We start from the raw sequence: 17,912 nt of genomic DNA on the forward strand, positions 1-17,912 counted from the left end.
CCCAAATCAAGCAGCCCCAATCAGGGGCAGAGCTTGAGTTTATAAAGGCAGAGGCCACAGAGGAAAGGTCAGGGGTTGCACAAGCAGGAAGTTACAAAAGCCAAACAAGCTATTGGTTAATCTTGCCTTTGGGACTATATAAGGATCATGGAATAAGATTGGGGCGGGTATCTTTCTTGGCTGGTTTTCTAAGGCAGAAACTTCTAAGGCAGGAACTCCTACTTCCCTGAAGAAGGGCATACAAGGTGAAGGTCAGAAAAAAAAATGGAGTTCAGCACATGGAGTTCAGTACTTCAAATTAATTTAACACTCTAGATTATGAAAGAAATTGCCCTTCCAGCAACATAACCAATACAATTGGAAACCAGATTACATCATATCATGACAGTCATTGGAGGAGGAAGGGTGGGTGTGTTGGAAAAAGGGAGATGTATTTAATAAATACTTGATAACTTTTCATTTTCTGAAATAGCAAAATCTGATCATTAAGAAATCCAAATTCCTGTAAACCTTACATATTTCATTTTCTAATTAAAATGGTAATTTTTTTTCAGCTCTTGCTTGATATCCCAAAATTCAAGGCTGACATCAGAATTGTGGCTTTTCCTTTCTGTTCCTAAAATGCGAACAAGTGTGCTATTATCCCAAAATGTGAACAAGTGTGCCATTTTTTCAATACATCAGAATTAAACAACCATCAATGAACAAACTCAATTAGGATTAAAAAGACAATGATGCCATTTCAAAAGGTAGCATAGAAATCTGCTTCTATACTAGTCAGAAAAATGTTAAATTTCTGCTGGTAATAAGTAAATTGTAACTACTAAGGGTGACATTTTTTTTACCTTTCCTGCAATCATGCTCATCAGCTTGAACTGCTCCCCACAAAGGTTTGAATATTTACCAACTCCAGTTAAACCCCTGGAACCCAAGCAAATGTTTCATCAAGTTCCACCTTCTCATAAAAGGTTAAACAGACCCAATAAAAATCTTTCTTTCTGAACTCTTTCACCAGGTCCAGTCTCCTGGGGGCACTCCTACCCCTATCTATGCTAGCCAGGAATTCTGGATGGGAGGGGAAAAGGCCAGGGGCCATAGGGAGGTAAGACAATGGAGGGGAGATTGAGTGTACCCAAAAGGAAAGGCCAGTTGATGGGATTATAGCCTCAAGTGAATGCCAGAGATTTCCATGTGGGACACTCCAGGGTTTTTATTTCTGGGGCCCAGATCCTAACCCTCTTCATTCAAACTAATGAGACCCAAATTCTTTTGGAGTAAGGGGCGAAGGTCTTGACAAAATGTTACAGCTATAACCCCTTCTTTAATTACAGGCAAAGGTGGAGACAATCTGGTTCTCCAAATAGCAAAGGCTACTTGACATAACAATACAAAAGTTTACCAATGTGAAACAATACTACAGGTTTAAAACTTGAACTAGACACATTACCAGTCAGGTAGCTCCACTTCTGTTGACTGTATTTCCAACTTTCTTTACACAGAAAATTGGGCATTTCTTCCCATTTGCATTATATACTGGTCACATCTAATTAAGGAACTAATTATAATAGTTCACATTTTTAGTGTCTGCCCTCTGCTAGGCATTATGTTAAGCACCTTCCAATCATAACAAATTTCAGATCCATACATTTTCCCAATTTACCTTAGTGCCAAACAGTGTACCATCACATTTCATTTAAAATATTACCAGAATGAATTAAATTACCTTTTGGTTGTGTTCTGGCACACAAAAACTTTTCTCTTTCATGGGAGTCAGAAAAGATTAGGTGCCAAATCTTTTACTCTCATAAACCTTCCTGCCTTCCTTCTACCTACTTATCCCTCTGCACATACCTTTACATAGGAACACCTGGTCACACCACAAACACAAACACAAAAACAAACATCCTACAAATTGTAAAATCTTCAAATCCTCAATTCATATTTATCTTTCCCTTGATACTTTGACCAAGTCCAATTAGCTATCCTCCAGGACATCAGGAAAGGAACTATGTTGCTGACCACTTGCTTTTGGACTTCCCCATGGCTCACCAGTTCTTTCCCATTAAGACTCACTGTACTTTGCCATGAGGTGGAGCTCACTAGCTCTTGTCCTCTTTCGAGAACTCACCGATCTTGTCCCCTTACAGAAAGGGAGCTGGCTAGATCTTGCTGAGGGCTCACTAGTTCTTGCATTCTGTAGAAAGCTCACCGATCTTACCTTCTTGCCTCCCTAAGCTCAGCTTTGTTTCAACTCCTCCCTGGTTACCCAGAGACTCACTAGTTCTTGCCCTCTTTACAGGGGCTCACCGATCTTCTCTTTCCTGGGCCTGTGTGCACAAACTTATGGACCGATTCAAATTCTTCAAATTCTTCAGCAGGTGGTGTTTGGTGTTCCCTTTCTGAGGTTTCTGTTTTCAGGTATCTGTCTTTCTTCGGGTCCATTCCTCAAAAGTGAAAGGAAACTCCCCTGTCCAAGGACTGCCTGAGAGGCCCTTCTCAGATAAGAAAGGAAATACCTGACAAGCCCCCAACTGTGTGGGACAGAGACCACTTACTCAAAAATAAAGAAAAAAAAACCCAAAGACTTAGATACCTTGAAAGTAGAAAAGTGTTTATTGCTTTCTCATGAGAAAGGGTACCCCCTTAGTCGCCATTGTGGGCCACAAGAGTACAAATTCACTATAGAAACCAAGGCTTACTCGTACCCTCATGGGAGTTCCTCCTCCCTAACCCTCTTCCCCTTATCCCATTGGCAGATCTTTCAGGGGGCACAATCTTTTCAGGGAAATCTAGAAGTAAGGTAGTTACACAAGTTTGCCCAGAGACAAGAAAAGGCAGAAGTTTTTGCAAGGACTCTTAACCACAGGGTCTGAGAGGGGGAGGATTTTGAAAGCAGCAATCAAGAATTATTAATAAGAATGATTGACCTTTGAGGAGGCTTCACTTCTGAGAGATCATCTCTCACACATTCAAGAAGAATTTGCTGAGTTAGTAAGAGACACAGTTTTAAAACCTGAGTTTCCCAAAAAATTTTTAAATGAATTTTGTCTTGGGATTAGGATAGACTTTTCAACAATTTATGAAATGGTCCTAAACATACTTCTGCCATTTTGTACCACATATTTATTCAAAGTGGCTTTCTCAGCACTGACGATTATAAAATCAAAATATTGTTCAACCATGAAAAATGTTGAAGATACACTATGTCCAGCAGTATCAAATATTCAGCCAAGATTTAATTCTTTATGTAAAAATAAACAAACATCCATCTCATTAGTATGTAAATTTGCTTTTGTCTTTAATAAATGGTAAAATTATATGCATATCAAAGAACTGTATTAAAATTAATTTCTTTATGATTTATTATCAGTAAATGTTTGATTTGTGTACAAATGTTATATACCTATATGCTCAGGTCACATAAAAATTTCATAGGCAAAAAGGAGTCATCAGAGTTTAAAGGAGAAAGCCTTGAACAAGATAATCTCTAATTCCCCTCCAATTCAGTCTGTGATCCTGTTAGGGGTCTTTATTACATTATTATAAGAAATCTGCAGTGACTGAGGTGAAGATGTAAGAGAAATAGGAGAAATGGTCTGAATGCTGGGGCAGCCCAATCAGGTGGGGTCTGTTATGTCAGGGAAACTAGTTATTCATTAGATACAGTAGAACATTGAGTAGCTCTAGCCAAACATCTGAGTTTGCCCCCATTAGGCCAGGGTTTAGCATTGTCTTCACTGAGTTGTTGCTGCCCTTTCTTTGGTCTCAGACCTTTGTTTCTGGCACATTCATACCTCCCTTGAATAATGTATTCAAAATCCCTCCCAGCTGAACTCCTTTCAGGCTTATTGTATTAAATTACTCCCCCTTACTCTCCATTCAAAGCACTCTTTCTTTTGGGGTGGTAGAGCTGTTTAGCAACTAGGTATTAAGGATTGAGACACTATATGGTTAAAGTAAGAGTGTAAACAACTGATAAGTTTAAAGGGTGAATAAATTATTGGATATAGAGAAAAAAGACTTTCTTAAGCCAAATGAATATCTAATTAGTAGACTGTATATGATAGAAACTAGCCAGGCTTAAGTCCCTAGAGAAACAAATTGTTGTCAGAAAGCCCTGGGTTCAGTTCCTTTGACACATACTGCATGTGTGCCTGTGACCATGGGCAAGTCATTTAACCTCAGAAGCTCTAAGACTATAAACTGCAGAACAGCTGGCTGGCCAGCATGGGTAGAAGAACTCCCTAAATCAATGGAAGCATCCTTTCCCCATCCTGACCCCCACCCCCACTCCCAAAATGGGAGAGAGATTGTCGAGGGGGAGCAGCTTCTTTTTTTCCCCAGGCTGCTTTAATTTTCGTTTTAAAATAATCATCAAGAAATGAGACACAGAGAGAGAGAGAGAGAGAGAGAGAGAGAGAGAGAGAGAGAGAGAGAGAGGGAGAGAGACAGACAGACAGACAGACAGACAGACAGAGAGACAGACAGACAGACACAGACAGAGAGATAGACAGGCAGAGAAGGAGAGAGGAGGGGAGAAAGAAGTAGGTCTAAGGAGGCAGCTGGGTGGTAGACAGGGTGAAAGGCTTGGAGTCAGAAGACTTCATCTTCCTGCGTTCAAATCTGGACTCAGACATTTAATAGCCGTGTGACCCTGGGCAAGTCACTTAACCCTGCTTGCCTGGGTCTTCTCACCTGTAAAATGAGCTGGAGAAGGAAATGGCAAACCACTCCAGTATCTTTGCCAAGAAAACCCCAAATGAAGTGACAAAGAGTTGGAAATGACTGAACTACAATAAAAACAAGAAATTGAACAGTATTCACATTTTGCTTCTAAACACATATATAAAATTTAACAAGGTAGTAACAAAACCACCCTGTTTACCATTTTCTTTTCTTCTGGGCATTGAAAAATGTGTTACTGATGCTTTTTTTCTTCTCATATCTGTCACTTTCCACTAATCTACCACCATCATTCCATTCTCCCAATTCAGAGAACATTATAGGGACTCATAAGGTAACATGATCATTGTAAAATATCCCAGCTTTTAGAGTAGTTAGGATATTCTGTAAGCACCCTGACAGGCAGAGTGCAACCTGGGACCTTTGTGACACTGGCTGAGACTCCAAGTCCTGGAGACAGAATTTCTCAGTCTACACTTTGTAGACTTTTATTTGCATTTTTGATGTCTTCAAATTTTAATGGGAAATTGTATGCAGGGATTCATTGATAAGTACTGCTGCCAATCATATTTGTCAGCATGCACAGACATTTCAACAATTGGTTTATTATATGCTAAGAGTAGAGTCTCATATTACACAAAAACCAGTTTTGAAATGAGTAACATTTCTGTAAGTGTTAACTTACAAACAATCAGGATGGATATAGTAGGAATTTTATAGAGGGAAGGTAAAAATGTATACATTAAAGAATAGGTAGAAGAAGGGGCAGATATACATCAGGTAAATTAACAAACTGATCAGCAAATACTGGAGCTAAAGTTACTGTCTCAAGCTGGAATTTGAAAACAGAATAGGAACTGACCAGATAGAGTCAAAGCTGTAACTGATGTCTGAGCTTAATGAAATAGGTATACTAAAGCTGAGACAGAAATTCTTCTATCACTCAGCTGAGCCAAAGTTTCACATCTCTGCTAAATTCTGGAAGCTCCAGCCTGTTACTGTCTGAGGCAAAATAGCAGCTATATTAAAATTCTCTCAGGACACTGGTTATGTAACAGTGACTTTGAGGAAACTGCTCCCTACTTGTGATCAGTGTTTGGATATCAGCCATCAATGTAACATTGGTTGTGAAAGGCAAAAACGCAAGCTAATTCTTTGCAGGGGAATATTTTTCTATCCTGTGTGAAATAGAATGTTAGGTTAGGTCAGGTCAGGTCAGGTCAGAACTCCCATTGTTGTCCTAAAGTTGTCACAAACTGCTACAACTAAAAGTGGATAGTTTTTTTCCCCCATAAAAGTTTACAAGGCAATGGAACAGGATTCAAGCAAGTTTCTAAGTACTTAGATATGCAATATTTCAGAGTTGGTTCTGAGAGGAGTCATCAGATTGGGATGGACTAGTTGCCTGGATTATTTTACTTTAAACTGCTATCATTGGTTTGTTTTCATTACAATCTAACCTCATAAACATTTGTAACCAGTTTTCTATTTCCTGGCTTTAATTCCTCTTTTAGCAATATGTAGTGTAGTGAAAAAGTCCCAGATTTGGAGTCAAAAGACTTGGGTCCAAGTCTTGCCTCTGATTGCTTACCACCTTACCTTTGTCACTGAATCTCTCTAAGCCTCACCTCATTTTCAAAATGAGGAGTCTGGACCATGTGGTGGTGGTGATTTTAATGACCATAATTGCTTTAATACTTTAAGTTTTACAAAATCCTTTATACCCATGATCTCACTGTATCTTCATAATAAGTCTTTGAGGAATGCTGTCATTCATTTGAAGAGGACCACTTAACATCAAGGATGACATCCTACCTCAAGCATCAATTGGATTTAAATGAGACAGAGTGGCCCAAAGTCATCAGCTTCACTTTTGCTTTCAGAGTCATACAAGTCCAGTGTCAAGACAACTATTATTTTCCCCATTAAATAGATGAGGATACCAAGGCTGAGAGAATGACTTGCCTGAGGTCGCACAGCTGGTGTTTGAGGTAAGATTCCAACCTGGGCTTCCTAATGTCAAGTCTGTTGACTACAGTGACCAGTGAACCAGAGGTTCCTCTTGGGGGTGCTGGAACGATCCAGGGTGGGCAGTAGTAGTCTTGGGTACTATTGGGGGGCTGTTGAATAAAAATAAGGGGGCAATGGAAGCATAAAGAAAGGAAAGAAGAGAAAAAAGAAACTTTTGAAGTACCATTTGTACATGTTTCATCTATTGTGTGACAGAGTTAAAGTTGTAGTGATTACGTTTTTTTTCCAAATATGCACACAAAATGCAAGTTATAACTGCTCAGTGGTCAAGTCCACCTACAGATCTAACAGGCAAGTGTTGGCTGGCAAGTGTGTTGTTCATTGTCAGGAAGGCCAGAGTGTATGGGCAAGAATATGTGTGTGTAATGACTTGTTTACAGTATAGTATTGTGCAGTTACATGATGAAATACTGAATCATCAAAATTTCAACGTAAGAAAAAACCCACAAATTTATAATAAATTATTAAATTTAAGATATCTCATTAAAAAAGGTTTTATGGGTTTTTTTTGAAATGACATGCCTATAGGGGTGCTGAGCAATTTTTTTCTTTTTTAAAGGGGACAGTAGGCCAAATCAGTTTGGGAACCTCTGCATTATGCTGCCTTTCCATAGATTATGTCTAAGGTCTTTTTTCAGCAATAAATTTTATGATCTCTTAGGGTTCTAGGTGTCTGATTTTGAACTCACAAAAGAAGACATGGAGGCCCTCCTCAGCCTGAAGAGAAAGCTTCCATTGGTTGAATTAAGGAATTTACTTAGAAGTCAGTCAGCTTAGCTTCCCTTCCTTCTGCTTTAAACAGACTGTGTTCTTTTAATAGCAATCACTGGACATGACTGCTCGTAGCAGGGAGGAGGATATTAACACTTTCATTGCTGCAACAAAAGCCAGATCTTACCCTAGATCCCAAATGCTATTATTTATACCTAAGTGCTATTATCCCCATTTTACAGATAGGCAATCAGGTCATGCCCAGGGTCACATAGTTAGTGTCTAGGGGCAAATTTGCATTTTGGGATTCCCAGTTCCAGGTGTTGCTTTCTGTGCACAGCACCAACTGAGAAATTGAAGGTGGGGTGGATTTCCATGGGGTGGGTGTTACCCTCTGTGAGGAAAGTACTGTGGCTTCCAGGGAAAATCATTCTACTTGGGGGACTGGTGAAAGATCTACTGGAAACTTACCCACTTAGTCTGAGGAAGGTCAAGGGTTTTCCACAAGCTGCTTCATTACACTTATTGTGGATGGATGTGTCTTAATACTATTATGGGGAAATATCCCCTCTCTCAGTTCATGTGGTAGGTTTAGTTTTTTTTAAGTTCATTAGTCATGTTCCACTCTTTGTGACCCCATTCAGAGTTTTCTTGGTAAAGATATTGGAGTGATTTGCCAATTCCTTCTCCAGCTCCTTTCACAGATGAGGAAACCAAGGCAAACAGGGATAAAGAAAGTATCTAAGGCTGGATTTGAACTCAGGTCCTCCTGACATTAGGGCTAGTGCTGTACTCATTGTGCCACTACATTATATGGTGGGAAACTACTGCCAAATATGCATTTACCACCTAACAGAAATTATAGAGGTAAAAACCTAGATTTGGAGGCTAGGTAGTACAGTGGATAGAGTCAGGCCCTGGAGTCAGGAGGACCTGAGTTCAAATGTGGCCTTGAGACACTTACTAGCTACGTGACACTAGGCAAGTCACAACCCCAATTGCCTCAAAAAAAAGAAAAAAAAGAAAACCACAAGCCCTAGGTTTAATTATTATTATGCTTAAGCACGGATTATACCTGAACGATTATTAGGATTTTAAACACACTTCTTATAGGTAAAGTTAGAGCAGTGACATTGAAATCATTCTTTTACAAATTTCAATCCAAGCCTATGCTTCGTTCAATGACATAAAAATTGAACAAACTTAGGTAAACAGGCTCATGACATCATGCCTTCCCTAAGGAAACAAACCTCAGCAAAGCAACTCTCCAGATAAACTAAGTCAGGTACAGATTAGAGCATTCACAGAGTGATGGAGGTGGAGAATTTACATGTCACCACAGAGGCTGTTGCTGCTTCTGTTTGTCCTTTGTTCTCCAAGAGGACCATGAGGTGAGGGAGGTGATGCCAAGACAAGCAAGTGAATTGGATTTAAGTGAGGGAGGGCTGTGCAGTCACCAGCTTCACTTTCCCCTCTGGAGACATCTGGGTCCAGTGACCACATACATGTCTGGATGACTGGAGATGATCCTGAAGGTAGTGGAAGACCTTTGCCTTTTTAAGTTAAGATTTTTAACAGATCTTAGTTTGACTGAGACAACACCAATTCAGTGATTAAGGCTAGGTTAGAAGGTCTTTAACATATCTCAGTTTGAGGCAACACCCACTCAGTTATTAGGCTAGGTTAACAGTAAGTATTTAATAGATCTCAGTTTGACTGAGGCAATGCCCATTCAGTGACCAAGGCTAGGCAAGAAATGAAGCAGTGGATGGCCTCTTTACCTAGTCCATAAAACAACAACAACAACCAATCTGGGAGAAACTCCTCAGGTCTCAGACCAAAGCAGAAAGGATTACTGTTTACATTCACTCTGAACCAATCAGGGCCAAAATGATGACCCTGTGGGACATGGCCTGGGACCTTTTGTTGGCCAATCAATGAGAGCTAGAGGGATTTGGGTCACTGAAGAGTCAAGGACAGTTTAGATCAGGCCCACAGGCTGCTTCCAGCCCACCAAAGGATTTTGGGCAGCCCACAAAAAATGGACAGGATGTAAAAGAAAGTAAAGACATAAGGAGTGCTTTGTCTGTGCTCCACTTAGCTCACTATTGTGCCAATCACGTAACTTGGCAGGTGAGTTGCCACTGCTCACTCTCTCCTGTTTGTCACATGACCTCCAGCAACGAACCATTATCAGTCTATCTCTAGCCTGAGAGGAGCGATTTCACGATAAATAAAAATTTTAATGAGTGCAATTAATTGGTGTTAGTTGAAATTTCCTTTTTTAAAAAATATAATTCATTTGCAAAATAGTTTATTCATTAATTATACCTTTACTTGGAAAATGAGCTGCTAAAAACCCTTCTGCAGCCTGAAAAAGTGCAGCCCATTTTAATTTTGGCCCCTACCTAATGCCAAGTTGTACAGATACTTTTTATATACTTTTCAGAAACTTCCTCTGGCTTCTCATCTGAGGAATGTTGAATGCTCCAAGTAAATTTTCACATCCCATAGGGCAAATTTTGGTGAGGTGAGTTTGATTTTGAGAAACCCTTTTAGTTAAATGAAATTTGCAGTAGAAATGGCCCTGAGTCCTGAATAATAAAAGGCAATTTCAAAATTTCCATAAGGATACCTGAAAGCAAGTACAAGGAAACATGGAGCTCACAAGACAGAAAAAACAGGGCAGCTTTATTGAGGGGAGATACTCAAAAGTGAATGCAATGGTTAGGGCCCCTGGGGGAGTGCAGCACATTCCTAGGAAAATCTAATGCATTTTTATGTATAGATTTCTCATCTGGATTTAGCTGGAGCAGACTTTGAGGGAAGGGAGTGAGGAGCCTGGACCTGGGCTGATGGAGTGGGGAAGGAGTGGGAGTGAGAAGACACTTAGGAGCAATTGGAGGCCATTAAAATTTATACTCAAATTAGCTTTGGTCACTTACTGCTGATCTTACTCTGATAGAGATTTGTTTTTTTCATGAGCTCTTTATCATTGACTCAGGAACTCAATCAAGCCCACCGACCAAAGACCTTTAGGCTGTTGAGGATGTAAGGAACCACATTTCATGGTCGTTTGGTCATGGAAGGGAGGGAATATGTTGGTAGGGCGACTTGCATGCCTGGAATAGTATTCCTCTTCATCTCTACCTTCTGGATTCTGCCTTATTTTGTCCCTAAGTGGACCTTGAAATGGTGCTGGTTGTAAGGCAGCTCCTTCAACACTTGGCATAGTTTTAGCAGGTTGGGATGAGAGAAGGCAGCTCACATCATGATGGAGTTGAGGGGAGAACCCTGAAAATAAAGAGGAGACTAGGTTAATCAGATGGGGGTGGGAGGACATTGCATGGCTCCCTATCAACAGAAAGCCCTCTTGATCTAGTATGGGGAGTCCTCTCTCTAGTACTGGAGCAGGCTCCCACTCAGGCTGAGGGATTAGCTCAATAGGTGTAGCAGGAGACTGTCTGGGAGGATAGAGAAATTGCTAAAGCCAACATTCCCTGGCTGTTGGCTTTCTGACAGAAATTGGGCTGCAGCAGAGTAAGACTAAAAACAACTAAGTCAGTAGATTCAGTAGTTAGAGGCTTTCTGGGACCTCAAAACGGAGAGCAGCTAATGGAGTCAGGGGGCACTCAAGTGAATAATTCTCTCCTGAAGGAATACTAACTCCATTGAGTAAACTACCCTGTGATCTCTCACCCAAGATTATGATTCTGTTGGGGTTGGAATCCTGAGGTTGGAGAAGAGCAGATGTGGTAAAGACTGGGAAGCTCCCACTAGTGTTAAGAAAGTGCTAGGCTTATCCCATCATTGCTTGTGGAGGAAGAGGATGGTTGTAGAAGTTCAAACTGAAACCTGAGGAGTCTCTGGAAGGATGGTTCCCAGGGGCATGATCCAGTGGAGAAATGCTGAGAGGCTCTCAGTACAGGACTTCCATAGCCTAGAGGCTCTTTGAGGTTATAGATTTACAGAGCCAACTAAATTTATTAGAACCTCCAGAGAGTGGATACTTTTCGTCCCTTTTAGGTAGTTGAGATGGGGAGTTATTCGGACTTCACCTTGTAAAGATGAATTCCCGGTTGCAGTCAGCTTGCTAGTGGGCATGTGGATGGATGGGAATGAAGTTCCTAAAGGAAGTGGATTTGAAAGATTAGCTTTATGCACACTTCACCCCACCACCTGCCCTCTAGCCTGCCACATCTTATGTTTAGCCTGTGTCAGCTGCAATTGGATAGTGCTTTCTCCAAAAGTTCAGACTCTAGCTATGGGTCTCCCACACCACACAACAATACAGGTATGGGTTGATGAATTAGTGAAATATGAGCAGGAGGCTGGGACAGTTTCGACTTGAGCAAATATGGCCAAATCAGCTCACGAACTTAGCTTTCTTCTCCTTTCCCCCTTCCCATCATGTTGCTCCCTCTCTGTGATCTCTCCCTCCCCAACCACTTCTTCCCTATTCTAGCCTTCCATCTGCAGTCCTCCCACTCAGACTCCCCCACCATTCTTTAGGAATAGCTACTGAGAAAGGGGATAGCAATCAAATTTATGTCAAATGGAGACTTTGTTTACTCTCTTTAACATTTCAATGCAGCCAAGTTTTTGGGGAAGCTGTAGATGGGTGATCATGGCTTGCTGTTCCCCCACCCCACCCCATGCAACTTGATAACCATGCCACTCCCTCTGAGCTTTATTGGGCAATAGAGTATAAATATAAACAGTCAGGGCTTCTGTCCAGTAGTCTTTGCCACAGCGTGAGAGGTTTCTGACTTTGCACAGAACTGACCTGACCTGTGAGGTGAAAGAAATGGCTCTTTCCAGCTCTCATAGGGTGACAATGAATGATGGGAATACCATCCCGGTGCTGGGACTTGGTACTTATGGACCCAGAAGTGTAAGTATAGAGAGCATTGGGGTTTGTGGGTGAGGGTGAGTTGGACACTGGGAGGGTCGATGAAGTATGTTATTCTAATTCCCTTCTCATACCATAACACCCAGTACGGCACAGAGACTCTGGGGTAGAAATACATAATTATATGTCAAATACAGGATAGTGAATTTCTGTATAACCCTGACACTGTAGTAAATACATCACATCTTGATGTTAACCATCACTGGTGGGCCAGAGAGCCTGGAGTTGTAGTTCTTCCCAGGTTGGGAAAAGACAGCTAAGGTGAGATCAGCCCTCAGGTGGGAGGGAGGGAGGTTTTTCACTAAGCTCAGAGTTTGCAAAAGCTCTTGGGAGTGTATGAGGAAAGGAGAGGACCATCTGTGGCACACAGTGTCTGCTGTATCTGCCTTTCCCATCTTCGAGACCTTGACAGATGAGCAGAGAGAATGTGGAGCTGTATATCATGCATGCTCAATCCAGGAGCCAAAGTGCTAAGAGAAAAACAGAGGTTTTGCCACCTGCCTTACTTCTGCTTAGTCGTGTTTTTAAAAAAAATTTTGCTGTAGAATATTTGCCAGATTTAATATTATTTTTAATTATTTTAATTATGTTTATAAATTATACAAATCTTATAAACTATAATTATTACATAAAATTAATTTAATTTAAATTTAATTGTATTTTTTTCATACAATTTTTCAACTGTAGTTGACTTGGTGCTTAGTGTTGCCCAGTGTTCCTTTGACTGAGGGTTGAGGATGAAAAGAGAACCACACAGGAGAGAAGGACCTTGCCCAGGGCAAGGCAAGAAGCTCTTTTAGCTTTGAAGGCATAAGCACAACCCATTTCATAATTACACTTTCAGTCACAAAATTACTATGAGTGCACCATCCGTGAAGTAAATTTGTGCCACAAACAGTGCCTTATGAGAGTAACAGTTGTACTCTATGGACAGATTATTTATTGAACCTGTTCGCCTCGGGGCTGGGGTGCGGGGGAAGGTAGGGGGGCGGACATGGATGCTGGAAGATGGGTGGGTGGATTGCCCTGACTTCCTGGGGGGTGAGGAGAAGGGACAGCTTTATTTCAGATACAGGTGCAGGAAATGCAGGGTCAGCATGAGGGCATCTGGATATTGAAGGAGTCTGAGCATTAAGGAAAAAGAATGTGCAGCAAGGGAAGCTGTTTTGGGGAAGTATCCATGTTGCTCTGTGAATATTGCAGCTAGCAGAGGGAAAAGAGACAGAAAGATAATAGTGGGGTTGTATTTTGCTTAACATGTGAGCACAGATGGGAGCCAGCCAAGAGAAGCAGGTTTTTTCCAGCCCCATCCCCCTCTCTGCTTCCACATAATGGTCTCCAGAGAGCAGGCAGTTTATTTCTTCCTTCATTCAGGATGGCAGGGCTCTTAAAGTACTTTGGATTTTGTGGGGAAATAGCCCAGGTGAGGAGAGATCAACAGCCACAGCTATGAACTCGTTCTCTCCCTAGGTGTCACTGTTTCACTGTCAGACGTGCTTAGTCTGCCTCCTCCCCTTTAGTTCTGAGGTGAAATGAGGACCTTTGGGGGGAAGGCAGAGGAGAGAAGAAGAAGAAGGAGTTGACAGTTGTCTGCACTAAATTTTATGACTGGTTGAGGTTACATAGGGTGAAGGTCTGGACTTACTGATTGAGTAGCTGAGGAAAGGTACAAGCCAAAGTAGGACTACCCTAACAAGAAAATGGAACATTATATCTGGAGACCTTCAGGCTAGGGAGAACAAGATGCAATCGTGTTAATACTTTCTGGTCTGTTAGCTAAGACACTACTCCTAATTTCATGAAACTCACAAACTAAAAGAGAAATAAGACACAGACACAGAAAACTATTAATATACGTTATATAATAACTACATTAGAGAATTATACTGCGAAGAATTATGAGAAGTTTGAAGTAGAGATAATAACCAAGTGGGGAGAGGGAGAAATGGGATAACGGAAGGCTTTCTGGACAAAATGATATTTAAATGGAGCTTTGTGGTATGGTTAGGAATGCTGGCTGTGTTGCATTGCTCTTATGTGTAATTCTTCTCCTGGGGTAGCTATATGGCTCAGTGGTTTAAGCCTGGAGTTAGGAAGACAAGTTAAAATCTGGCCCCAAGCACTAACTAGCTATGTGACCCTGGCCAAGTCCTTTAACCTGTTTTCCTCAACTATAAAATGGGGTTAATAATAGCACCTACCTTCAAAGGCCCTTGGAGTAGGAAGTGCACAAAGTATTCATGATAGTAAATCAAAGTCCAAGTGTGAGAAAGGACTAATTATGGAATAGTCCTTCTCATTTTTTACATGAGCCTGGTGACAAAATTTGAATCTGTCTGGGATCTGGAGACATCATCACAAGTTTGATTACTAGGTGATGAATATTTTTTGTTCACAGTACTTCATGAAGTATTTTCTGCTAAGGAGTACAAGGATTACTATCTGCATTAGGCCCTGCTATACCTTCAAACCAGAGTTTCTCAATGTTTTCCTAAAAACAAAAAATGCATTTTATTTTTATCAGGTTACTTAATAATCTATCCATAATATTCTTTTGGATTTATTCATTAAATGTATACAACAATAATAATATTCCCTCCAAACTTCCAAAACATAATTTACATTTTATACTTATATTTTAAAAAGAAAATATTTTATTCTGCCTACACTTAGGAAAATTCAAAATATAAAACAATAAAATGCTAATTACAAACCAGGTATTAATGAGTTATATTTTATATAGACCAATCTGTAAGAAACAATGCAGCAATATTTCATATCTTTATCATTATTTATGAAACTTCATGTTATATTTCTTTATTTTGTAAATTTTGTTGAATATAAGTAACATTTTTTTAAAAGTTACAACTTGAATGATATTCAATATGATAATCAGATATAAACAATACAAGACAATCCTTTCAGTGACTCTTCCAAACTTTTTCATCCCTTTTCAACTCTCCTGGGGCTCTTCCCCACCTACACTCTCAGTTGAGAACCTTGCCTCATGTTTTACTAAAAGAATTGAGGCCAAATGCCAAGAGCTCCCTCTGAGACATCTTCTGCCACTATTTCTTCCTTGACCCCTATCTCACATGAAGAGTTACCTTTCTCCTCAACAAAGCAAAGCCCTCTGTGATTCCATCCCATCTTCTTCTCACTTATCTTCAATCTCACCTGGTCTACTGGCTGTTTCCTTACTGTCTACAAACATCCTTAAAAAAAAAGCCTCACTTGATCCCTGCTAGTTATTGTTCCATATCTCCTCTCTCCATCTATAATGTCTCTACTTCCTTTCTTCTCAATCTCGTTTTTTAACCTGCTAAAATTTGACTTTCTACTTCATCTTTGAACAGAAACACTTCTCTCCTAAGTTACAATTGACCTCTCAATTCACAAATGCATTTGTCTTTTTTTCAGTCCTCATTCTTCTTGACATCTCTATAGTCTTTGATACTGTCAATCACCCTTTTCTCAGTGATCCTTTCTGCTCTCTAGGTTTCCATGACAATACTGTCTCCTGGTTTTCCTCCTACCTGTCTGACTTCTCCTTTACTAATCTTCATCTAGGTCATGACACCACCACCCCTAACTATGATGTCCCCCAGAGCTCTGTCCTGGATCTCTTCCCTTCATCCTCTGTACTATTTTACATGGTGATCTCATTGGTTCCCATGGTTTCAGTGATTATCTCTATGCTGATGATTCTCAAATCTACTTATCCAACCTAATCTCTCTGCTGACCTCCAGTTAGACATCCCTAATTACATACTAGACACCTCAGACTGGGGTTCTACAGACATCTTAAACTCAGCATGTCCAAAATTGAACTCATTTTCTTGTTTCCTAAAACCTCTCCCCTTCTAAATTGCTCTATTACTGCTGAGGGTATCAGATGTACAACCCAGGTGTGATCCTTGACTCCTCACTATGTTTCACTCACCATATTCAATCTCTTGCCAAGGTCTCTTGATTTTGCCTTCATGACATCTCTCACATGCCCTTGTCTCTTCTCTGACACTGTCATCACCCTGGTGCAGGCCTTCATCACTCATGCCTGGACTGTTGATTAGGGTATTGCTTGCTGATTGATCTCCTTGCCTCAAATCTCTTTTAACCCCAGTCTATCTCTTACTCAGCTGTCAAATTAGTCTTCCTAAAGCACCAATCTGACCATGTCACACCACTATTCAGTCAACTCCAGTGGCTCCATATTACCTCCAGCATCAAATATAAAATATGGCATTAAAGGCCCTTTATACCCTATTCGCCTCCTACCTTTCTAGTCTTACACATTATTCCTTCCCCATGCACCATAGAGGAAACCCAGGTACTCTTTCCACTGGAACAGATCTCAAAGTAGTTCTGGTGGCATTCTAGATTCCCAAGTAGAATATCTCAACTTGTTTCATCTTCTTCAGATCCTTGGTCCATGCTCCCTGTGTATAATTTCTTCTCAGGGGAAAGCTCTCTGCCTGAAACATAAGAACAGGACCTTCACTAGCTCTTTTATTTTCCTATGCTCCTCCTCATTTGGGAGTCTGATCACTTCTTACTGTCTTCTTAACTCCCTACAGTTCTGGCTTTCACCTGAATCGTTCCATTGATGCTGCTCTCTAAAGTTGCCAAACCCAATGGCTGCTTCTCAATTCTCATTCTCCTTTACCTTTGGCACTGTGGTTCACCTCCTTGATACTCTCATCTCTCTGGGTTTCCAAGACATCCCTCTCTCCTGGTTGTCCTCCCTCTCTGGCTGCTCCTTCTCAGTCTCCTCTGCTGGAAACTTATCCAGATCTTGCCCTCTAACCTTAGGTATCCCTCCAGGTTCTGTCCTGGCCCTCTTCTAATCTTCCTCTCCACTACTTCACTTGGTAATCTCTTTAGCTCCCATGAATTTAAATGTCTCTGTGCTGATGACTCTCAAATCTTACTTACCCCGAAATTTTCTGCTGCCCTCCACTCTTATCTCCAACTGCCTTTCAGATATCTCAAACTGGATTTATAGTAGAAGTCTTAAACTAAACATACTCAAAACAACTTTCCCCCTAAACCTTTCCCCAATCTTCCTGTGGAGGGCTGTAATCCTCCCAGTCCTGCAGATCACACCCAACTCTACTTGTCACTGTGTCTCACCCTTCATATCTTTTGCCAAGGCCTGTTGATTTTACCTTTGCAGCATCTCTCATATATGCCTACTTCTCTCCTCTGACTCTGCCATTACTCTAGTGAAGGCTCTCACCTCACACCTGGTCTGTTACGATGACCTCTGATGAATCTACCTGCCAAAAGTCTTTACTCATTGCAATTCATCTTTCATTCAACCACTAAAATGATTTTCCTAAAGCTCTGGTCAATCATATCACTCCCCTGCTCTATAAACTCCAAGGGCTTTTTATTGCTTACAGTATCTGGTATATTATTATAAGTAAAGTGATATATGCACATATTTTTTTCTACATTTGATCTTGATCTTAAGTCATGATCAAGTTTTGCAAAGGAGTCATACACAGCTGAGAAATATGAATACTTATTTCTACTTCCTTTCAATAATCATTAGAGGTCTATCATCTAATTT

General features: G+C 40.6%; 1 protein-coding gene across 1 annotated transcript in view; it reads left to right on the plus strand.

Annotated features, from left to right (window-relative positions):
- Positions 1–12,161: 12,161 nt before the first annotated feature.
- Positions 12,162–17,912, plus strand: part of LOC144454054 (aldo-keto reductase family 1 member C1-like) — a 28,568-nt gene continuing 22,817 nt past the window's right edge. The window contains exon 1 of the mRNA XM_021001536.2: positions 12,162–12,319. Within this exon, the coding sequence (XP_020857195.1) occupies positions 12,233–12,319 (87 nt within the window). The 5' untranslated portion in view covers positions 12,162–12,232. The remainder of the gene's footprint in view (positions 12,320–17,912) is intronic.

This window comes from Phascolarctos cinereus, unplaced genomic scaffold (genome assembly GCF_003287225.1).
Source record: "Phascolarctos cinereus isolate Bilbo 61053 unplaced genomic scaffold, phaCin_HiC Scaffold_1;HRSCAF=81, whole genome shotgun sequence".
Taxonomy (NCBI): domain Eukaryota; kingdom Metazoa; phylum Chordata; class Mammalia; order Diprotodontia; family Phascolarctidae; genus Phascolarctos; species Phascolarctos cinereus.